The 23,085-nt window shown below is 35.9% G+C and overlaps 1 protein-coding gene across 1 annotated transcript in view; it reads right to left on the minus strand.

Moving 5' to 3' along the window:
* Positions 1-23,085, minus strand: part of LOC116456886 (cytosolic beta-glucosidase) — a 133,784-nt gene that overhangs the window by 90,507 nt on the left and 20,192 nt on the right. The window contains exon 2 of the mRNA XM_032135745.2: positions 1,178-1,405. Within this exon, the coding sequence (XP_031991636.1) occupies positions 1,178-1,405 (228 nt within the window). The remainder of the gene's footprint in view (positions 1-1,177; positions 1,406-23,085) is intronic.

Raw genomic sequence — 23,085 nt, forward strand, 5'->3', positions numbered from 1 at the left:
TGCTTCACCTAGTCCCAGCCCTATGGACAGTGTAAAATCTTTTCTAAGACAAAGTAGTAATAAAGTGTCTTCATTAAGAAACCATATGTTGTATTGCAAGGGTTGGCAAACTTTTCCTGTAAAGGACCAGATAGCAAATATTTGAGGCTTTGCAGGCCATATGGTCTCTGCTCTAACTACTCAGTTCTGCCATTGAAGTGGAAAAGTAAACGTAGATGATGCATAATGAACAGGCGTGGCTATGTTTCAATCAAACTTTATTTACAAAAATAGGTGACAGGCCACACTTGACCTTCAGGTCACAGTTTTCCAACCATGTTTTGTAGAAAGAGCTAGCTAGACCTTAGGTTTAAATAACAGATTGGCCATTTGCCAAATATGTGGATTTGGACATACACCTCTGTAAAATATGATCACTATGCCTTCCCTACTGTTGGTAAGAATTAAAGAAAATGGGTGAAAATATCTCATAAATAACAGGCATTCAGTAGAGCAATGGCTGGTCCTTTTACTTACAAGGCATAACAAGAAGAATAGCTAACACTTACTAAATGCTTTTGAAATGTTAGCTACTGTGTTAAGCACTTTACAAAGATTATTTCATTTAACCTTCCAACAACTCTGAATTAGTCACTATTACAGCATTCTTTTCTATTCATGGGGAAACTGAGGCACTGAGAGATGCCCAAGAGATGTTTATATAGATAGTAAGTGATGTAGCTTGACTTAATCTTCAGTAAGTGAACCCCAGGGGCTTTGGTGTTAACCCCATGCTAGTTAATTAGCTCCACTAATTCAGCCCTAATTGAAGTGCTTAGAATCATCTCAAGTTCTTCAGAACTTTTCATAACTCATCACAGGGTTACACAACTGAAAATAGTTTAATACAAATTTTTTAAATTTACCTTCAGATTAACACTCATGTTACATAATAAAACACTTATTCTAACCTCCCTCCCACTCACCATCCCCAGAAAAGATCTCAAGAGTCAAAGAAAACCAAAATATTACTGTGAAAACTAATGCAAACCCATTTCAAAAAATTTATCCCATAATCACTCTAAAAACTTGCAATTTGAAAGCTACATTGCAGAATAGCATACTGGATTAATTATGCCAGACTGCAGCAATAACCTTGAATTAAAGCTGCAACCTTCTATTTTTAAGAAACACTTGCCTTTCTGGTTGATGAAACCTGTCGTCCCATCAGGTAACAGACGTGACCAGGAAAGAGAGAAGCGGTAATGAGTCAATCCAAGCTGTTTGATACATTTCAAATCTTCCTCCCACAGAGTGTAGCTGCCACAAGCTACATCGCCAGTCTGGTTCTTGAAAACTCTCTCTCCTCCCTGATGAGTAAATGTGTCCCAGACACAAGGGCCTTTTCCATCTGCATCCCAGCCTCCTGAGAAAAAGAAGAAAATGAAACAGTTACACTCTTGACATCAAGAGACATATGTGGAATGTAAATATTTGTCACCAAAAGAACATACCTCATTAACTCAATGTACCATATTTATAACTTTAAAATATGCCTTTAAAATAACATGCATGAGCGGGTTATGTGTTTAGCTGTCCTTGATCCCTGAAGCTGACTGGTGGCAAATGAAAAATTATTGCATAGCGCCGCTGCATACCAGGCTTTCATGGTTCATTATCTGAAGATCTCCCAGCTGGTAAACAGAGGCAGGCCCTGGCTTATGAATATCTGAGTTGAAAACATCTCCTCCTTGCAAACATTCCCCCCCGGTCATGACTGACACACCTTGTCCTTATGCATGACAGGATCTTGGGACTTTATGTGTGGCCCTTGACATTTAAACCCTATTCTCCTATTCTCTGACAATGGAGGCTGTGCTGGTCCAGTCCATCTCTGGAGGGGAGGGAGCCCTGGTTTCCACCATTGTTTATATGATATTGCTATCTGAAATTCATTTATTCATACTGCCCTTGATTCAACAAATGTTATGTGTCAAACAGGATACCAAGTCCAGGGGATACCAGAGTGAACTATGCTGTGTCTTATGTTTTGGGGAATTTACATAACAGCCAACGTAAATGCCCTTTCTTTTTCAGAAACCAGGGAAGGGCATTTATCCAAATGTGGGCTGGAGTCAGAGGAGGTCTCCTTCTGCTCAATTTTCCTGTAAGCCTACAACTGATCTAAAATATAAAGTCCATTAATTTAATAAAAGAACATATCCAGTATGTTTATCATATTTTATATATTTAAAAATATGTATAACAATCCACGTATGTTCTGAGCATATACATGTGAGGTAGAAATATCACATGCCTGGGAATGATCAGTTCAGGTGAGTGATTACCTTTGAGGAAAACAGAAGGAAGTGGAACCAGGGAGGGGTCTACAGGGCCTTCAAATGCATCTCTTATGTTTCACTCATTAAACAAGGTAGAAGGTATATGAGGGGCTGTTTATTACATTTTTCGCAATCCATTTTTATAAGCCTAATATATAATATCTTATAATTATTATGTAAGAAAAGAGGTCACAGCTAGAGTAAAATAGATGAAGACAATCACCTCATTGAGCATCTACATACTCATATTTTGTGCACAGATCTAAAAGGATTAGGTATATTCTCCAGTTCCAACCTCAGGACAGCAGGAGTGATAAGAAGTCATGGACGGCACCATGAGGATACAGAAGAGGCTGCTAAAAGAAGGAGCTCTGACAAAAGCAAAAGTGGTCATTGATATCGAGGTAGAATACTAAATATCTATACAAAAAAAAGCTATGAATATTCAAAAGTATTTTACTTTGGAGCCACGTAATTATAGAAGCAAACAGTGTTACACATTCCAATGACTCTCAAGTTATGTCTACATATGGGGCTTAGAGGAATGGGGATAAAAGAAGAGTGGTATTCATAGAATGAAATAGGAACAAACACAAAACTAAAATTTTTGAAGTATGATGCTCATAGGTTTGAATGATTGATTTAATAAATGAAAAAGCTTAATCTCAGCCTAAGCAATGGTGTATTGGTATACATTTAACTGGCTACATGTTAAAAAATAAGTATAGACGTATATGTATATATGTTTATCATCAATTTTGCTGATATAAAGTATGTATAATACACAATTTACAAATAATAAACTATGCAATGCCCTTTTCTGTGAACTCCATATAACCAACTGATTCTCATAGGATGCTCTTTTAGATTTTTGCCAAAGTCATATTGGTAGCTGTATTAGTCTGTTCTCACACTGCTATAAAGATACTACCTGAGACTGGGTAATTTATAAACAAAGGAGGTTTAATTGATTCACAGTTCTGCATGGCTGGGGAGGTCTCAGGAAATTTACAATCATCGGGGAAGAGGAAGCAGGTACTGTCTTCACAAGGTGGCAAAAAAGAGAGAAGTAGTGAAGGAGGAGCGCTTCCTTTCAAACACTTATAAACCCATCAGATTTCATGAGAACTCATTCACTATCATGAGAACAATGGGAGAAACCACCCCCATGATCCAATCACCTCCCTCCCTTGATGTGTGGGGATTACAGGACCTTCCCTCAACACATGGGGATTACAATTCAAGATGTGATTTGGGGAAGGGTGGGGGGCACCATAGAGCCAAACCATATCAGTAGCCAACCTACAGTTGTAATTTGACAAATGCGTGTAGTTATCATATGACTTTTGGTTAATATTTTTCCTTATATTCACAGGTAGAAGGAAAAGAAGACAAAAGATGTACCAGAACTTCACTTTTTACCACTGACATGAGCTACTTCTTTGTTGAATCAGGTAACAGTTTTCAAACACTGGCAACTGTCTCCTCAATTTTTGGTGCTACTCACAACACCACAGCCACAGACATGACACACTTTTAAGTTGAATCCGTATTATTAACATGTTTCCTATCACTTTCTAAGGTCTAGACAACTAGCAAACAATAAATCAAATAATGACTTCTAGCATCAGCCAACTTATGCAACCGTGATATTAGTGAAGGCAGAGCTGGGAAAAGACGAGCGGTAGCAGCACACCATATTACAGTGTTTCTCCTATTCAGATACAAGAGATCTAAATTACCTCAAGGCCATAGAAAACAGTGAAATTTGGTAATTAGTTAAGTAATGACTTTAAGGATTTACTTTGTTTTTGATATACATTATTTACCTATAAGCTTATATAAGTAATTTTTAATAAAGTCTGTGTTAAAGAATCAGCTCACACAAACTCAATAGGCTCTTGTGAGCCAACACAAGCTGGCTTCACCACATCATTTACAAGTAACTTGAATAAGATCACACCGTTAGTAAGTAACAGTGCTAAGATTTGTATTCAGATCTTAGAAGTCTAAGATTCTGCCATTGGACCATGCTGCTCTTAGTAATAATTACACAGAATGATGAAGAAAAAGTCAACTGATGACCAAACTACTTCATTTATCAAGACTAAGAAGTGCAAAACATAATTTATACAATTGGAAAGCAGTGCAACTAACATACTAAAACAAGTTTTGACAATTTTAACAGGTCAGTGTCACTTAGCAGGAACACGTACTGCGGTGGAGTCGCTCATTCTCCGCAAGTACTAGCTAGACCAAGCAGAACTAAACAACATTGTTTCTACAAAAAACTAATATTCAAATTGATAACTAACAATTATAACTGAAATTGGATAAAAATCATTTAAAGGCCAATATTTGTTAGTACTTCTCATGTAAATCTTACTATATGAATGATATTAATAACTCATTTGTCCATTAGAAATTTTCTCCTGTTGCAATTATGCCCACATTCTAAAAGCATGATGTCCTTTATGATGAATAAGACTACTGTTTCCAGGTGGACTGCATACTCAGAGCCATCCTCCAAACAATTATGATTGTTGTATTACATATAGGAAATACACTTTTTAATGCATTGTTACTCTAGCAGGAGGTTAGGTGACCCAAAAACAAAAGGGGAGGGGTAATTCCGAGGCATAAGTGAGTAGCGATGCAGGCTTTTGTACTGGGAGTGTCTGCTAAGTTCAGACCATCCGAGCTTTCATTTTAACGGCTTGTGGAACAAGGGAGAAAGGAGACAAAGTCTAAGATGCATCAAAGATGAAAAGTATAAATAGAGATGGTCACAAAAAGCTGGTATGCAAGGACTTCATATCCTGTGCAAAAAAAAAAACTGGAGACAAACCCAACCTGCAGAAAGAGAGAACAAAAAAATTAGCTTGATTCAAACTTGGTCCTGGAGAGGGGAAATTACTCCTCAATATTTGTAACCACAATTCAGCCATGAAACCATTAAGTGTGAGAATGGGAAAAAGATATTTTCAGATATAGGAGCTCTCAAAAATTTCCTCTCTTTGGATATTACTGGAGGATAAATTTTACTAAAACAATGACGTAATCAAGAAAGATAAAGATCTAGGATCCAGGAAAAAAGAAATTCAGGAGAAGAAATTGACAAAGAAAATCACAGTGATATTGTATTACTCTGTTCTCATGTTGCTAATAAAGATATACCTGAGACTGGGTAATTTATAAAGGAAAGAGGTTTAATTGACTCACAATCCCTCAGGGCTGGGGAGGCTTCAGTAAATTCACAATCATGGCAGAAGGGGAAGCAAACATGCCCTTCTTCACATGACAGCATCAAGGAGAAGTGCAGAGTGAAGGTAGATGAACTCACTCATTATCATGAGAACAGCATGGAGGTAACCATCCCTGTGTTTCAATTACCTCCCACCAGGTCCCTCCCATGACACGTGGGGATTATGGGAACTAGAGTTCAAGATGAGATTTGGGTGGGGACACAGTCAAACCCTATTAGATATCGACTAAATTGTGGCCCCTCAAAATTTATATATTAAAGCTCTAACCCCCTAAGTGACTGGATTTGGAGATAGGGTCTCGAAGGAGGTAATGATGGTTAAATGAGGTTATAAGGGTGAGGGTCTAATCCAAAATGTCTAGTGTCCTTATAAAAAGAGAGAGAGAGATCAGGAATGTGTGAACACAGACAAAAGGTATTATGTTTTGGCAGTCCTGGCAAACTCATGCAGGAGTATAAAGGCAAACGGAAACTTCCAGGATGATAGCTATGCAGCAGACACAGGGAGTACCCAGTCTGTTTGAGCAGGCGACAGGCTGTGAGAGCTATTTCCTCAAGAAGATGATACAAATAGAATATCTAGTATGTTGTATTAGTCCGGAGTCTCCAGAAAAGCAAAACCAATAAGGTATAGATATATTTTTATTATAGTAATTGGCTCACTCAATTTTGGAAACCAAGAAGTCTCACAGTCTTCTATCTGCATTCTGGAAAACCAGGAAAGCTGTTAAGCTGGTGGTATAACTGAATCTAAGTCTGAAAGTCCGAGAATCAGGAGTGCCAATGTATGAGGGCAAGAAATAAGTGTCCAGCTCAGAGCAAATTTTCCCTTCCTTGCCTTTTGTTCTATTCAAGCCAGCTGATTAGATGATGCCCACCCACATTGATGAGAGTAATCTTCTCTACTCAGTCTACCAATTCCAATGCTAATCCATTTCAGAAACATACTCACAGACACACTTAGAAATAATATTTTACCTGGTATGTGGGCATCTCATAGCTCAGTAAAGTTGACACATAAAATTAACCATTACATAAGTTCTATTTAAAAAAAATAAATTATCATGGGACTTTCAACAGTCATAAAAGTAGAAGAGCATGAAATCCATGTACTTGTCACTCATCTGCAGCAGTTTTCAACATTTTGCCAATCTTTTTTGTTTGAATCCACCCAAGCTTCCTCATTCAATCTGTAATATTTTAATGTGCATCTTGAACTAACAAAAATATTGTTCTAATTATGGTAAAATACACAACATCAAATTTACCATCTTAACCATTTTTAAGTGTATAGTTCTGTGACATGAAATATATTCATATTGTTTAGCAACCATAAGCACTATCATTTCTCCAGAGTTTCTTAAATATTCAAAACTAAAACATTGAAAAAATTAAACAATTACTCAACATTCCTTCCTCCTCCAAGCCCCTAATAACCACCATTCTACTTTCTGGTTTTGACTACTCTAGGTACCTCAAATAAGTGAAATTACACAGTATTTGTCTTTTGTAATTGATTCATTTTGCACAGCATAATGTCCTCAAGCTTCATTCATGCTGTAGCGTGAGTCAGAATTTTCTTTCTTTTTAAAGCTTGGTGAAACTTCATCATACGTATGTACCACATTTTGTTGATCCACCATTTCTCAAGAGACACTGGGTTATTTCCAGTTTATTCTGAATAATGCTACTATGTACATAATATGCAAGTATCTCTTCAAGACTCTACTTTCAGATCTTTTGGGAATATACCCAGAAGTGGAATGGCTAAATCATACAGTAATTCTCTTTTTAATTTTTTGAAGACCCACCATACTGTTTTCCATAGCACCTGCACCATTTTACATTCCCACCAACAGAGCACAAGGTGTCCTATTTTTTCACGATCTAGCTGACAGTTGAAATTTTCTGTTTTCTCTTTTATTAATAGTAGCCATTATATTATGTGTGAAGCAATGTCTCATTGTGGTTTTGATTTGCATTTCTCTAATGATTAGTAGTGATAAGTACATGAAAGATTCCTTACATCACTAATCACTAATGCTATCTAGTATGTTAGAATGAGAGAAAATGTATAGAAATAAAAAATATTAGATTTAGCAATAAACACACAGAAAACAAAATGAACAAATAGAAAACAAGTGTTAACTTTGTGTGAAAATGTTGTTCTGGAAAATAAAAATAATGATAGTATACTATGTGGTTCAGGTGTAAATAAGTTTCAGTGGTTACAATGAGGTAAACCCTGAGCACCAATCTAAATACAATTAAAATCTGATTATTTGGGGAGGATTATGGTGTTGGAATCTTTCACGGAGTAGTGAAGGTAGGAAGATAGAAGGAAAGAAAACTAACAAAGAGATAAATCCTCATCTTTCACAATGAGAAGTTAACTGATTATGCCTACAGTAGAAAACATCAAGAACTAGTAATATTAGCATGTTAATTTAAAATTCAGAAGTCAATGGTAAAAAGATGAATTGAAAGAGTTAAAAGAGTTGCCTTCTAGAGAAGGGGATATGAAAGTGGCAAGATATTGATGGTTTCAGAAACAATCTTGTTTTGATTCTTTAAGTCATTTTATTATATTAAATTTAGCATGAAAATAAATTAAGAAAATGTATTATATTAAACATTAGAAAAGACAGAATAGTCAAAAAAAGTAAATTTGTAGATAATCTAAACAAACTATTAACATATAAAGCAATAATAAATTTTCTATTTTGTGAGAATTAAAAAGAGTAACAAGTAGATAAAACTAAAATACTATAGCAAAAAAGAAAATACCCTAGAAATCAAATGGTAAAATATCAGAGTTAAAGTGTTCTCAGGCATTTATATTGTTAAGAAGAGGAAAAAAGATGTTGATTAACATTTTACTTTGTTACATTTTGTATTTAGGTCAAAATTTATACTAAAGCACTCTTAGAAATGAAACTTGTAGTTTTTAAAGAAAAGCCAAATAGCAAGTTCTGTGCCAGGCTCCATTCTAGCATGTTATATATATTAACTCCTTACAACAACATTATAAAGTAACTGCCATCCTTTTTTAGAAAAAGAAACAGAAATAGAGAGGTTAAGTAACTTGCCCAGATTAGTAAGCGCTAAAGCTAAGATTCTGAGACAGTTGGATCTCAGAGCTCATACTCCTAACCATCATGACAGTTGGGGAAAACTAAATACATCAAAAAAAGAGCAAGAAAATAAAAAAATGAAAAATACACAGTTAGCAAAATAAAAAGCATAAAGTAAGATGGTAGGACACAATAAAACTGATCCATTCTAACAATATAAGTCAATGAAGTAAACTTGGTGAAAAAACATTGTCAGACTAAATTTTTTTTTCAGCTGTTAGTGGTTTATTTGCCTCAGTACCATATTTAATTTTTTTATTTTTGTTTTTCTTTATTTCTTCTAAAAAAAAAGGGATACACGTGCAAGAACATGCAGGTTTGTTACATGGGTATACCTGTGCCATGGTGGTTTGCCGCACCTATTGACCTGTACTTTAAGTTCCCTCCCCTCACCCCCCACCCTGCAACAGGCCCTGGTGTGTGCTGTTCCCCTCTCTGTGTCCATGTGTTCTCATTGTTCAGCTCTCACTTATGAGTGAGAACATGCGGTGTTTGTTAAATTTTAAAAATCCAATGATATGCTGTTTACTATACTCACACTTTGAAAACATGGAGATATAGGAAAATTGAAAGTCAAAATATGATACTCTGCCCCTCCACGAAATAAAACAACATTAAAAAAGACTTAAAAAGCATTGCTAGAGAGAACATGAGTCACTACATAATGATAAAACTATTTTAAATGTGTATGCACCTGAGAATGTGGCTTCAAAATATGTGAAGCAAAAATTGACACAACTGAAAAAAAGTTGTCAAATCCACCTCCAAAATGGGAGGATTTAACTAATCCTTTCTCAGCCACTGAAAAGAGTCAGACATTAACAGATTTGATCTAATTGATATACATAACATTGCAAAATAACAAACACTATAATTGAAGAATACATACTTTTCAAGCAGACAAAAAACACTACAAAAGTTGTGCACAAATTGTTCCATAAACTCTTCATAAATTTCAAGTTTGAGGAAATACAGATAACTTCTGACCAATTAAGTCAGAATTCAATAAATAAAGATAATTAGGAAACCCCAAAAGTTCAGAAATATGAAAATGCACACACGAAGAACTTAAGGGAAAAAGAAGGAATAAATAATAGTAGTTACCAAAAATATAATAAAAACTAAATAACACAAAATATTCAAACATTGTGTCATCTGGTTTAAGCGGTACTTAAATAGAAAGCCTTGACAAAACAGAAAGCCTTAATGTATGTATTAGAAAAGAAGCAAACCTCAAAGTTATTGAGCAATCACATAAAAGAGGAAGAGGAAGAGGAAAAATAAAAGAAGGAAGAGAATAATGGTAAAGAAAACAGAAGGAGAAACTAAGAAACAGGAAGAGAAAAACTAAGGTAAGATTAGAAATAATAAGGTAGAAAAAAACCCAGGATAGAGATTAACAGAAGCAAAAGCTGGTTTTTAAAAAAAGTCTAAGAAAATAGTAAGTCCTCTGAGGTGTGTATGTTTTTAAATGAGGAGGTAAAAATAAATGTTAGAAATGCAAAAGGGAACATAGCTAAAGAAGCTGCAGAGATTAAACTGACAGTATCTATATGTTATTTTAAAAACTTTATAAAATACATTTGAAAAGTTAGATGGAAATGACTAATCTAGAAAATTATAACTTATCAAGATTGGCTCAAATAGAAATGAAAAACTTGAAATTTTTGACAATTTAAGAAATTAAATCAGTAGTTACTAATTATTGATAGTAAAATCTTCCACAAAGAAAATGCCAGACCAGTTGGTTTTACAACTGAGTTCCAACGATTATTTAACAAATGAAACAAACAAAAGATTCTACTCTTGTGCAAATTCTCCCAGAAAATAAAAAATATATATATTCTCTTCATTTTATGTGACTAGTATAATCTTGATACCAAACCAGAAAATGGTACTACAGTAAAGGAAAAAGTATAAGCCAATCTCACTCATGAACACAGTTGCAAACGTGTTAAATAAAATAATGGGTTGCCAAATTGAACAGGTATAAAAAAGAATGTTTTACAAATCTGAGTTATAGTCCAGGTATACAAGACTAGTTTATCATTAGAAAATTCATTAATGTAATTGAACACTGATTAATCGATAGAAACCCATGTGGTCATCTCAATACATACAAATGTTAATTAACATCATATATGTATACATGAATAAAAGTGTTAGTAAATTGGAAATAAAAGACAATCTCCCCATTGTAGTAATTAATAGTTACAAAAAACCTACATGCTAAAAAACATTCTTTTTAAGATCAAGAAAAAGTCAAGGATATCTGCTATAATCAATTCTATTCAACATTACATAAGGTTTGTTAATTAGAGGTACACTGAAATAAAACTAAATAACATAAGCCCTAGAGAGGAAAAAACAAAACAAAACAAAACAATCATTCGTTAACTGTAAGATTACCTATGTAAAACCTCCAAAAAAATGTAAGGATGAATTATAAGAATAAGGGTTTACATCAATGACAGACTGGATAAAGAAAATATGGTACATATACAACATGGAATACTATGCAGCCATAAAATGGAAAGAGATCACGTCCTTTACAGAGACATGGATGGAGCTGGAAGCCGTTATCCTCAGCAAACTAACATAGGAACAGAAAACCAATGCCACATGTTCTCCCTTATAAGTGTGAGCAGAACAATGTGAACATATAGACACAGGGAGGGAAACAACACACAGAGGGACCTGACTGGGGCAGGTGATATGCAGGGAGGGAGAGCATCAGGAAAAATAGCTAATGCATGTGGGGCTTAATACCTAGATGATGGATTGGTAGGTGCAGCAAAACACTATGGCACATGTTTACCTATGTAACAAACCTGCACATCCTGCACATGTACCCCAGAACTTAAAGTAAAAATAAATTAAAATAGAATAAAATTTATAGAGTTTAGCTCAGTAAACTTGCTTGATACAAAATTAATAAAGGACAATGCATTCTATACACAGTAACGGTTATCAAATATAACATTTATATAAATAGCAGCAAAAATACCTAAATGTATATATAATAAATGAAGTATAAGCATGTTGTCTAGAAAGTTATAAAATTTTATTGAAAGATAAGAAAGGAAGTAAAATTTTCTTTCAAGAATATCTAAGTAGATGAAGGAATACCATGTTTATGAATACAAAGTTCAATGTCATCCAGATTCTGAATCTCCAAATAGTGACGTATAAATGCTATGCAATTCCAACCCATCCTAACAGTTTTTTTAAGGAACTTGGTAAGTTGATTTTAAAATTTGTATGAAATATAAATGGGCCAAGAGTATTTAAAATCTCTGAAAAAATATTGTATGAAACTTATCTTAAAATATACTAAGATTTAGAATAAATGTATAATAAGTAGCTTAGTATGGCACTGGCATAGTCCTTTATAGATCAATGGACTTAATAGAGACCCTAGAATAATACCATGCATATTCAATACACAAAATTCAATATACAAAAGAAGTGGCATTCTAGTCAGTAAAGAGGCACTTTTCAGTAAATAATGCTGGGAAAACTGATTTATATATTTTTTAGTGAAAATGGATGCCCACCTCACTACACATATACACAATAAACAGATGGATTAAATAGGAAAACTCTAAAATGTTTAGAAGACAACATAGAATATTTTTGTAGCCTCAGGTTAGAGAATAAGATCTTTAAAAGACTCAAAGAGCTTAGACCTAAAGGGGGAGAACTCAGAAATTCAACTACATTAAGAAATAGTATTTACAAAAAGAAATCATTAAGGAAATTAAAATGCAAGGCACAAAGTAAGAGGATATATTTGCTACATACATGACTAATAACAAACTTTTATCTAGAACACATAAAGAACTCCTAAAAATCAATACAAAAGATCTGAATGTCTTCTCTCTGCCAAGATGTAGTAACAGGGTCTAGATTTACTCTCTCACCTAAAACAACTGAAAACCAAACAAAATATAGGACACAGTGAAATTGAAGACATTTGGCCTCAGACCACAAAGAACAGTGATCATCCACATCCAGGGAACAAATGAGCCCTACGACTGCTCCATTGTGTTACCTTGTGAAGTTTCCAGGACACAGCACAGAGAGGAGAAACCCAGAGTCTGGCAGACTTCTTAAGCTGAGGAGACAAAGCTGAGGACTCAGGGAGACCTAGATGTCTAGAATTCTTAGGGCAGAGCACCAAAAGGAAAGAGTTCCAAAGAGAGGGAACAAAAACCGTAGAAGGTTGCACTTGAGCATGCAAAATACTTATCCAGGCACATGTGCGAAGAAACCATCTGAGTTTGATGGAAAAATCACCCAAAGGATTAGAGGTGACAGTACTCAGAACTCACATAGGAGTAGTGCCCTAACAATCTTAAATGTTTATCCACGAAATAACAGAGTTTCAACATACACGCAGCAGAAACTTACAGAAATGCAAGAAATCTGCAATTATATTTGAATATTTCCGTTAAAAAGGCCAATGAGACTACAGAAAAATGGATAAAAGACGTGAAGAGTTTCTTCACAGAAGGGAAAACACATGGCTAGTAAACATTTCTTTAAAAAGGTAAGAGAGTGTTAAAAATTTGGAAAATACAAATGAAAGCCACAATGAGATACCATTCTACACCTACACAGTTGGCACACATTTAAAAGTTGGGCAGTATCCAGCGTAGGAGAGGTTGTTGCTGAGCAGGAATGTGTATACGGTGCTGGTGGGAGAACAGTATGGAATCATCTACTAAAATTGAAGAAGCACATACACCAAAACCCAGTAATTCACATACCATTGTATACCCTGTTTCTACAACGGACCAGGAGACATATATATCCATGAATGCAACAGTCAGGGGAAAAAAAGAAGAAGAAGAAAAAAAGAAAACCATTGCAAACAACTCAAATTTCCTTTGTTGGGACAATAAATCAATAAACTATAGCATATTTCTATAATGAAAGACTGTACAGGAGTAAGACTGAACTACTTCTCAGATCAATGTGAATAAATCTCCCAAATATAATGAGAGAGAAAAAGAGAGCTGCAAAAAATACACATAATACATTACCATTTATATAGTGTCCCAAAGCATGTAAAATTAAATAATAAATTATCGAGCTATACATTCTCATGTAGCAAGACCATATAAGCAAAAAATTGATAAATGCAAAATTCACTTTCCTGGATACCACTGGGCAGAGGGCTAGAGAGGCAATATTGGAGGAGGTTCTGGAAATGTGGTGAGTAGGTGAATATCATTTTTAATACTATATACAGACATTATAAATATTACCTTATCTATTGTGCATCTAACGAAATCAATTTTATAATTTCATTGTTCATAGTAGAGGCCATTTATTGAGCACTAGTTTTCTGTCAACACTACACCAACAGCTTTACTTCAACCAGCCTATTGTTTGCCTCACTCTAACCCTTCAAAAATGCACTATGATTATTCCAAGTAAGTAGAAAGGGAAACCAAGGCATGTAAATATTGAGTTGATTTCCCATGATCACATAGCTGATAACCAAACAGCAAAATGTGATACCCTTAGAGTCTTCCCTTATCAACACCAATAGATTAACCTCCTTGAAGACTATTACTAATACTTACAACTTAGGTGAGGTCTCATTAAGGGTCTCACAATCTAGTTGATATTATACAAAGAAATTCTTAGACTACATTAAGAGTTATATTAAAACCTGTTTAAAAAAAAAACACTGTGGGAAAATTAATGAACAGGCACTCAATAATTAATTCTGTTGTTGGGAGTCAGGTATACTTGCCCAAGAGAAAACATTTTAAGCCAGGGTGTTCAAAGATGAGTAAGAGTTCTCATCGAAGGAAAGCAAGTGCATAATTCAAAGGCTGTGCTGGGGTGATTGGAGAAAGAATGCATAGAGACCCAAACCAGACCAGTTAGCTATATTGCAATATGTTTGGCAAGAAATGGTAAGATCCTGTGTTTTATTTTTAGTAATTTGGAAGAAAATAAAATTGTGTTTGAAATTATCCTATTAGAACATAGAAGGGATTTCCACAAAAAAGTAAAATACTGATATTTTATCAAATATCAAAGACTTCCCAGGTTGCAAAGGATTATGAAAAGAGCATAGGCTCTGGAGGCAGGCATAAATGAGTTTATGTCTTGTCTCTACCCCTTACTATTTACATGACCTCTCTGTGTGTAAAATAGGAAGATATTATCTACTTCATGGGGTTCTAGTAGCCAAAGCAAAAATGCTTAGTAGTGTACATGGCAGATATTTAATAATATGTGCTCAACGAGTATTAGTTCTTTTCTCCTCCCTTAGGCTCAATGCAAATGACCAGTTGTTGTTTGTTTTTTTCTTCTCTCTGTAGCCTCCCTATTGATGCCAGAATGCACATGTAGAAAACACTCTAACTGTTAATATTTGCATACTTGCCTGTGGTTAAGAATCAATGTCTTGGCTTGTATAACTTGGTTTGTAGGGTCCTCAGCTTCCTGATATGGAAAACATCATTACAAATGGTATCATATCACTTTAACAATTGCCATGACAATGCCTTTGCGAGGTCACAGACCTAATAGACCCCTGCACAAAGGAAATCATGTCAAGTAAGAAATAAATGACTAAGGGGGATGGGGTACATGTACATGTGTATCTGTCTGTTTATTCTTCCTTCCAAACCCAAAAATGACATCACCACATTGCCTCCTTTTGGCAGCATTTCTGACTCCCCACCATTATCAATCACATCCTCCTCTGAACACCCACCCTGCAAATAACACAGTGCTAGAGTCTTTTTTTTTTTTTTTTTTTTTTGAGATGAAGTCTGGCTCTGTCACCCAGGCTGGAGTGCAGTGGCGCGTTCTCGGCTCACTGCAACATCTGCCTCTGGGGTTCAAGCGATGCTGCTGCCTCAGCCTCCTGAGTAGCTGGGATTACAGGCACACACCACCACACCCAGGTAATTTTTGTATTTTTAGTAGAGACGGGGTTTCGCCATGTTGGTCAGGCTGGTCTCAAACTCCTGACCTCGTGATCCACCTGCCTCGGCCTCCCAAAGTGCTGAGATTACAGGCGTGAGCCACCGTGCCTGGCTGAGTCATTTTAAAAACATTTTTCTTTGGCCTCCTTTAGTTTGAGCTCTGTCAAAGCAGGGTCCGTGTTTTACTGACCTGTCTGTGTCCCTCCAGTAGTAAGAATCATGTATCAAAATAGTGCATGCTCAGTAAAATGCTTTTTGTGGGGTGTGCTTCACATAAAATAGGAATATTGGTGTTTACTGTCTCACTGCTTCACAGACATGTGCAGAAGTTATCTTTGTCATGCTCGTAAGTAATTGAAAATTCTTTATTTGAAAAGCAAAATGTGACTAAAAGTTAACGTCAATGCCCGTCTAAGTTGTGATTTGGTGTTCTTTCAGAAGAAAATTTTGTTTATTGTTACAACTAACATTCATTAAGTGTATTACGCATAAGTACGGTATGGAAAGCTTTGAGGCTGTGGTAAGCAAAGATGCCTTGATCGAGAAGCAGCACTCTGTGCCCTAAACTAATCCTGACAGGACAAGAGCCTCCAAAGTCACAAGGGAAACCACCACACCACATGGAAGCACATTTTATTATTATGTCACAGGAGGATGGAAGTTTCCAGAAGGATCCCTCCAAGAAAAGAAAAAGAAACAGAAAGTTTCTGATGTGTTTGAGTCAATCAAGATGCAATTTACATTTCTGGCAGACAGTGGGCAAAAAATTAAGAAAAGGATCAAATAAAAGAAAGACAACAACAAAAACAAAGACAATTATTAACTCAGACCAAACAAGAACTCTACTGAAAAAAATTAGTCTTAGGACATTAGTGGCTCGGTTGTGCACAATATTTACATTAAAAATGATGTAAGAACTGAGTCACAATTTAAACAAAATTTGTTAAATAACCAAATTAGAAAAATGGAGAACAGAAAGTTTACTTTGTATAATGTTGTATTCAGACTAGAAAAAGAAAAAATTTATCGTATATAATAGGAAGTCAATACGTCATGTTTTCAACTAGAAAAATCAAATAACTATGCATGTATTTACATAGAAGTAAATACAATTAAAAGTGTTGGCATTCAAGAACATAAGAAGTAGAGTGATAAAAAAGATGATTCTTTGCTATTGGGTGGTATGACTCTCAATGTTCTATTTCAATTTTTAAACCATGCGTTTATATTACAGAGACAAAACTAAACATTCAGTTAGAAAAATAAAGATAACCACAAGAGAAGAGAACTCACTACTTTTAGATCCCAAAGTAGTGAGCACCTATTTGTAGTTCAGAGTGGTATGACATACCTTGGAGTCATGTGGAAAGGAACAAGTGTTGTTTGGTTGTCCTAGTGACTGGGATGCTACTGATATTTAGTGGCACAGCCAATAATAAAGTGGAGAGCAGCCAACACAAACAAGAAATGGCCATGTTGAACGTCAATAGCACCTCTCCTAGGAAACACTGCACTAGATGGGAAAAAGAGTAAAGCAAAACATAATGACAGGGGAAAAAGCTAGAAGAGGAGAAAGAAAATACAAAAGGAAACTATAGCATTAGAAAATATACCATAATAATATGGCCAAAAGAAGTTGAAACATATTGGTAAGCATAAAAATTACCAATTCATTAAATATTCCTGTTTGAACAAAGGTAAGGGTTAAGAGAAAAAAATATTTACCATGCAAGTATTTTTTTAAAAGTACATTTAGCAATATTAATAATATTTTAAATTAATACAATTAGAAAGCATTAAATTGAATGAATAGTAATATTTTCATATTAAAAGTTACAGTGTACTAAAACTATACAGTAATAACTTTTATGCATCTAACAATTGAGTTTTGAAATCTACAGGTAAAAACCTCCCTAGATGCAGGAATATGTTGAAAACTCCACTAACACAATGAGAGACTCTCAGAAATTGACAAAGAAAACGGGAATTTGATTAAAATAGTTTGTAAAGTTATTCTCTATGGTACACACATAAGCGTATATATGTCTATGTATATTTATATGTGTATACTTACACATACAAATGATATACCCACACGTATGAAAGAATGAGAGAGACAGGAATTCACACTCAACAACAATAAAATTATTTTCAAACACCCATATATAATCGATACAGGCTACACACATATGTGTATATATGTCTATGTATATGTGTATGTATGCATATACACATATACAAATGACACACACACATATGAAAGAATGAGAGAGACAGAAATCCATACTCAACAACAATAAAATGATTGTAAAATTGTATGGTTCACACATATGTGTATACATGTCTATGTATATCTATACGTGTATGTATGTGTATACACACATACATATGAAAGAATGAGAGGGACAGAAATTCATACTCAACAATAACAATAAAATTACTTTCAAACACTCACATATAATTCATACAGGCTACATTATCTGACAACCAATCAGAAAAGAGGAAACAAAAGAAGAGAAGGAAGGAGAAACAAAAGAAAAGTAGGAAGAAGGAGAGAAGGGAGAGAGGGAGGGAAGGAGAAAGGAGGAAGAAAGATTAACAACAAAAAAATAAATCCACGTAATCCCAGCACTTTTGGAGGCTGAGGCAGGCAGATCACAAGGTCAGGAGATCGAGACTATCCTGGCTAACGCGGTGAAACCCCGTCTCTACTAAACACACACACAAAATATTAGCCGGGTGTGGTGGCGGGCGCCTGTAGTCCCAGCTACTCGGGAGGCTGAGGCAGGAGAATGGTGTGAACCTGGGAGGCGGAGCTTGCAGTGAGCCGAGATTGCGCCACTGAACTCCAGCCCGGGCGACAGAGCAAGACTCCGTCTCAAAAAAAAAAAAAAAAAAGTCTACATACCACCTTCTCCAATCTATGTGCTTGGAGTTTTTAAAAATTCTAACTAAATCTTAGATTAAGCAGGAAATAAAAGCAGAATAAATTTTTAAGGAAAATTGTGTTACTAACGTTATTGTAAGAAAATAAACATCTTTAATGCAGCTAAATGCTTTAAAATGGACTTTCCCAAATTGGAGAGTTTACTGTCCAGATTTTCAGAAATTTCTACTTTAGAAAATAGATAAGAGTTTGATTAGGCATATTGTGCCTGTTCGGTCATCTCATTCACAAAGACACAGTGAAACCCTAAAATCAACTCAGCATTTCAAGAATCTTTACACCAGGAATGGTCCTAGACAAATGACATGACTCAAGATTTCTCTGCTAAGAAATAAAGCTCCCCAGTCCTCCTAAGACCAGTATCTCTAGGACTTGAGAAGTAAATTACATTCCAAGCTTAGTCATACTTGCTTTTATCTCACTGTGGAACTTAGCATATGGAAGGAGTTGGAATTCAGTTTTGTCACTAAGTTTAATTATTTCTTCAAAGTATGGGTGACTGAGTGACTGTCTGTGAAATTAGACAACTTACGTAGTTACTTCATGAGATATAAGTGTCCAAACTCGTCTTAAATATTTTGAGAGTATTGACTTGATGGACTAACTATTTGTTTAAGATTGGCCTTTCCCTGTTCTGCCTACCAGGACATTCCCTCCCACCACCCTCCCTAACACACACACACACACACACACACACACACACACACACACACATTCCCTCTGTAGACATAGCTATAACCTGTTTGTTTTAAAAAGGATCACTAAAACTGACCAAACTGAAATAAATATTTATTAATTTAATGCATTATCTAAATAACTGGTTTCCTGACATTAAGAGAAATATAGACTAGATGGCTGAATGACTTTACTCTCTCTCTCTCTTCCTCTTTCTCTCTTCCTCTTTCTCTCTCTTCCTTTCTCTATCTTTCTTTCCTCCATTTATTCACTTAAGTACTTAATAGTATTTAAGTGAGACTCTGAAATGAGATTTTGAAAACTGAGTTGAGATAAATCAAAACAACTCTAAGATGAATAATATTAAGGAATACTAAATACGTAAACTAGAAACATAGATATAACTAGTACAATATACATGTAACAGATGACAAAATAGAATGTCAACTACAGCACCAAGGTAACAATTAGTGTTTTGGGTGCTGATCTAAGCTGCAAACACAAATGCATTTTCCCCAAACAGGGGTCACAACACCTGACACTCTCACCCACATCAGGGGTGGAGATTAATGAGGATTTTCAAGAGGTATTTTCCTTGAACAGAACTGTCCGTATAATGTGAGTTTCATGCCTCAAAGAAAATGGGAGGATGATTACTTTCCTTTCACTTCAACCTAAAAGAGGACACTAGCTATGGACTGAATAGTGTTCCTTCAAAATTCATATGTTGAATTTCTAACCCACAATACCTTAGAATATGACTATATTTGGAGATAGGGCTTTTGGAGAGGGAACTAAGTTAAAAGGAGGCCACTAGGATGGGGCCCTAATCAGATATGAGTGGTGTACTGTAAGAAGAGGAAGAGACAGCAGGGATGCAGGCATAGGACAAAGGCCATGTGAGGACAGCGAGAAGGTAGACGTCTGCCAGCCACGGAAACAGGCCTCCTGAGAAAACAAGCCTGCTAGCACCTTGATCTTGGACTTCCAGCCTCCAGAATTGTAACAAAATAAATTTCGGTTGCTTAAGCTTCCCAATCTGTAGTATCTCGCTAGAGCAGCCCTAGAAGACTAATTCAGCACTCAAATGAACTACTCAGAGGTCATGGTATGAGTCCCTTCAGTTAAAGGAATATGATGAATTGGAGTCTTAACTTCTACTAAATGAATCAAGAACCCAAGAAGAGAACAAGAGGAAAGAAACAAAGAAGATGAAAGAAAGAAGCAAAGGAAAACTGAAGCTGGGTTGGGATCTTCCTGCAGCCCTACAGACTGAGAAAAGGATGTGCTTATGTTTCCCCTGGACAAGACATGGCACAGGTGAAGGAGTAATCACAGTGATGCCTTAGCATCTCCCCAAGGAGGCCTACAAAGGCAAACAGAGTTTGTATTCATGTCTTAATGCTGCTGTAACAAATCACTATACACTTGGTGACTACAGACAATTCAAATGTATTCTTTCATAGTTGTAGAGCCCAGAAGTCTGAAATCAGGATGTTGGTGGGGTTGGATCCTTCTGCAGTCACTGAAGTAAGAATTTATCCCATGCCTCTTTTCCATCTGCTGCTGCAATTCTTGGCATTTCTTGGCTGCTTGATGCATCACTCCAGTCTCTGCTGTTGTCTTCTGATGTCCTTCCCACTTGTGTCTCTGTGTCTTCTTTTTTTCTATCTCTCATAAGGGACACTTATTGAATTTAGGGCTCCTTCTAAATCCAGGGTAATTTCGTCTCGAGATCTTTATCTTAATTATATCTGCAAAAATCCTATTTCCAATGAAGGTCACTTTCATGGAGATCAAGGGTTAAGACTCAGACATATCTTGTGGGGGTCGCTGTTCAAACCACTGCAGACCTCAACAAATGGAAGCTAGGGTAAATGGCTAGATGCCCACAGGACAGAGAAAGTGATGAACTAAAGAACACAGCATCACCTGCATCTAAGATACTAGAGTACTTCTCAGCAGTGGGCCACACAAATGTCTGTAAGAAAAAGAATCAACTCTAAATATCTACTGAAATCAGAGCATGTGATGCCACCTTAAGAACTTTCCATTTTATTACCTCTCTGGCAACTAGGTCAGAAACCATGGTAAACAGGCAGAAATAAGAGGGGGCAGAGAAAGAACCATGGCCTCGCTAAGAAAGACTTAATTCTAAATTCAATTTGGAATTTTAACTACTTCATAGTCAGATTATTCTAAGCATCAAAATTAGATGGTATTTTGCAACTTAAAGTGTCTATATGCATCAGCCAGGGTCCTAGCAGGAAACAGACAGCACTCAGACTGGGTTATTGAGGAAAGCTTAAAAAAAAGACTGTTCACGATGGTGTGAGCAGGGTTCAAGGAAAGCAACAAGGGATAATGCAGTACCTCAGGACTTGCAACAGCAGGAAGTCATTGCTGCCCATGAAGGGGCTGGGGTAGAATTGGTTTACAAAACCTGCAGAGAGTAGCAGTTTGCCAAAGGCTGCCTAGCACAAGAGGAGGCGTTAGTCGAGGGACACAGCCAACCCACTGCAGTCCAGCAGGAAGGAAACCAGCAGGATAAAGACTTTGGTTTCTCTCTCCACCCACTTACCTTCCTATCTCTTGCTAATGCTTCCCATTGATCAAGTCCAAATGGAAGATAAAGAACAATGGAATCCATTGATGCCAACCCACATGGGTTGGCCCAGAGCAAGGAAAAGTAGAAACTGGATATGGATAGGCAAACAGAAAATATCCAGTACACAATAAAATTTAAGGTGACCAGAGAAATAGAACCTACCTACATTTTCTTCTAAATGGAAGGGAAGAGCCAAGCAAGTGTAAAGGGATATTGGGAAACAGAAACAAAGTTCCTTTTATAAGTATTTCCTAAAAGTCTCATTTGTTGACTGAACCAGTATAATACATAACAGAATGTGATTATAATTTAACTACTGACCTGGTAATTTAGAGAAGTGATAAACTCTGACAGGAATATATCAGTCTTGGTTCTGGGACTTGTTCTTCTGGACTCCAGCCTTGCACTGGTGTTTATTTTCTTATGATCTTTTGCTACAAAGACTTCTCAAACTCCCTCTTCATTTATTTTCACTCTGTTTAAGACAGGCGGCTTTTTGTCATAGCTGCTTTTGCCTCTGCTATTCTACAGCAATTATTCTTTTATCTTTCAATTAAGCCTCTTTGCATTCAGTCATTTATGCATTGAATCACGCTATCTAGTGAAAGACACTTTGCTCTTTCTTTGCAACAAAACCTCGACTCTTCTTTCCATCCATCAGAGCATTGCTAAGGAATACTAAATACGTAAACTAGAAACATAGATATAACTAGTACAACATACATGTAACAGATGACAAAATAGGATGTCAACTACAGCACCAAGATACCAATTAGTGTTTTGGGTGCTGGTCTAAACTGCAACATAGAGACTGGATATGGATAGGCAAATCCATCCATCTATGTTGGTTTCAGCTACTGATCGCTCTATGTTGGTTTCAGCTTCTGACTGTCACTATGCTAATCTGAGCTCCATTTGGAAGAATGGAATGGTATAGTGGAAAAAAACATCATGATAGTAATAGTAGCTATCATTTATTGAGCCCTTATAATGGGGTAAGCACTGTGCTAAGCACTTTACATGCTTCATAACTACTCATGTTCCCTCCCTTCCATGTAAATATGAGGAATCTGAAGTTTCCCTGAGTTCAAGGATTTAGAGAAGGTCATAGATCTAGCAGTTGGCAGAACTAAAATTGTAAGTCAGATGTGACTGAACAAAGTCTGTGCTCTCCAGCCT

This window comes from Hylobates moloch, unplaced genomic scaffold, assembly GCF_009828535.3.
Source record: "Hylobates moloch isolate HMO894 unplaced genomic scaffold, HMol_V3 SCAFFOLD_17, whole genome shotgun sequence".
In the NCBI taxonomy this organism is placed as follows: Eukaryota; Metazoa; Chordata; class Mammalia; order Primates; family Hylobatidae; genus Hylobates; species Hylobates moloch.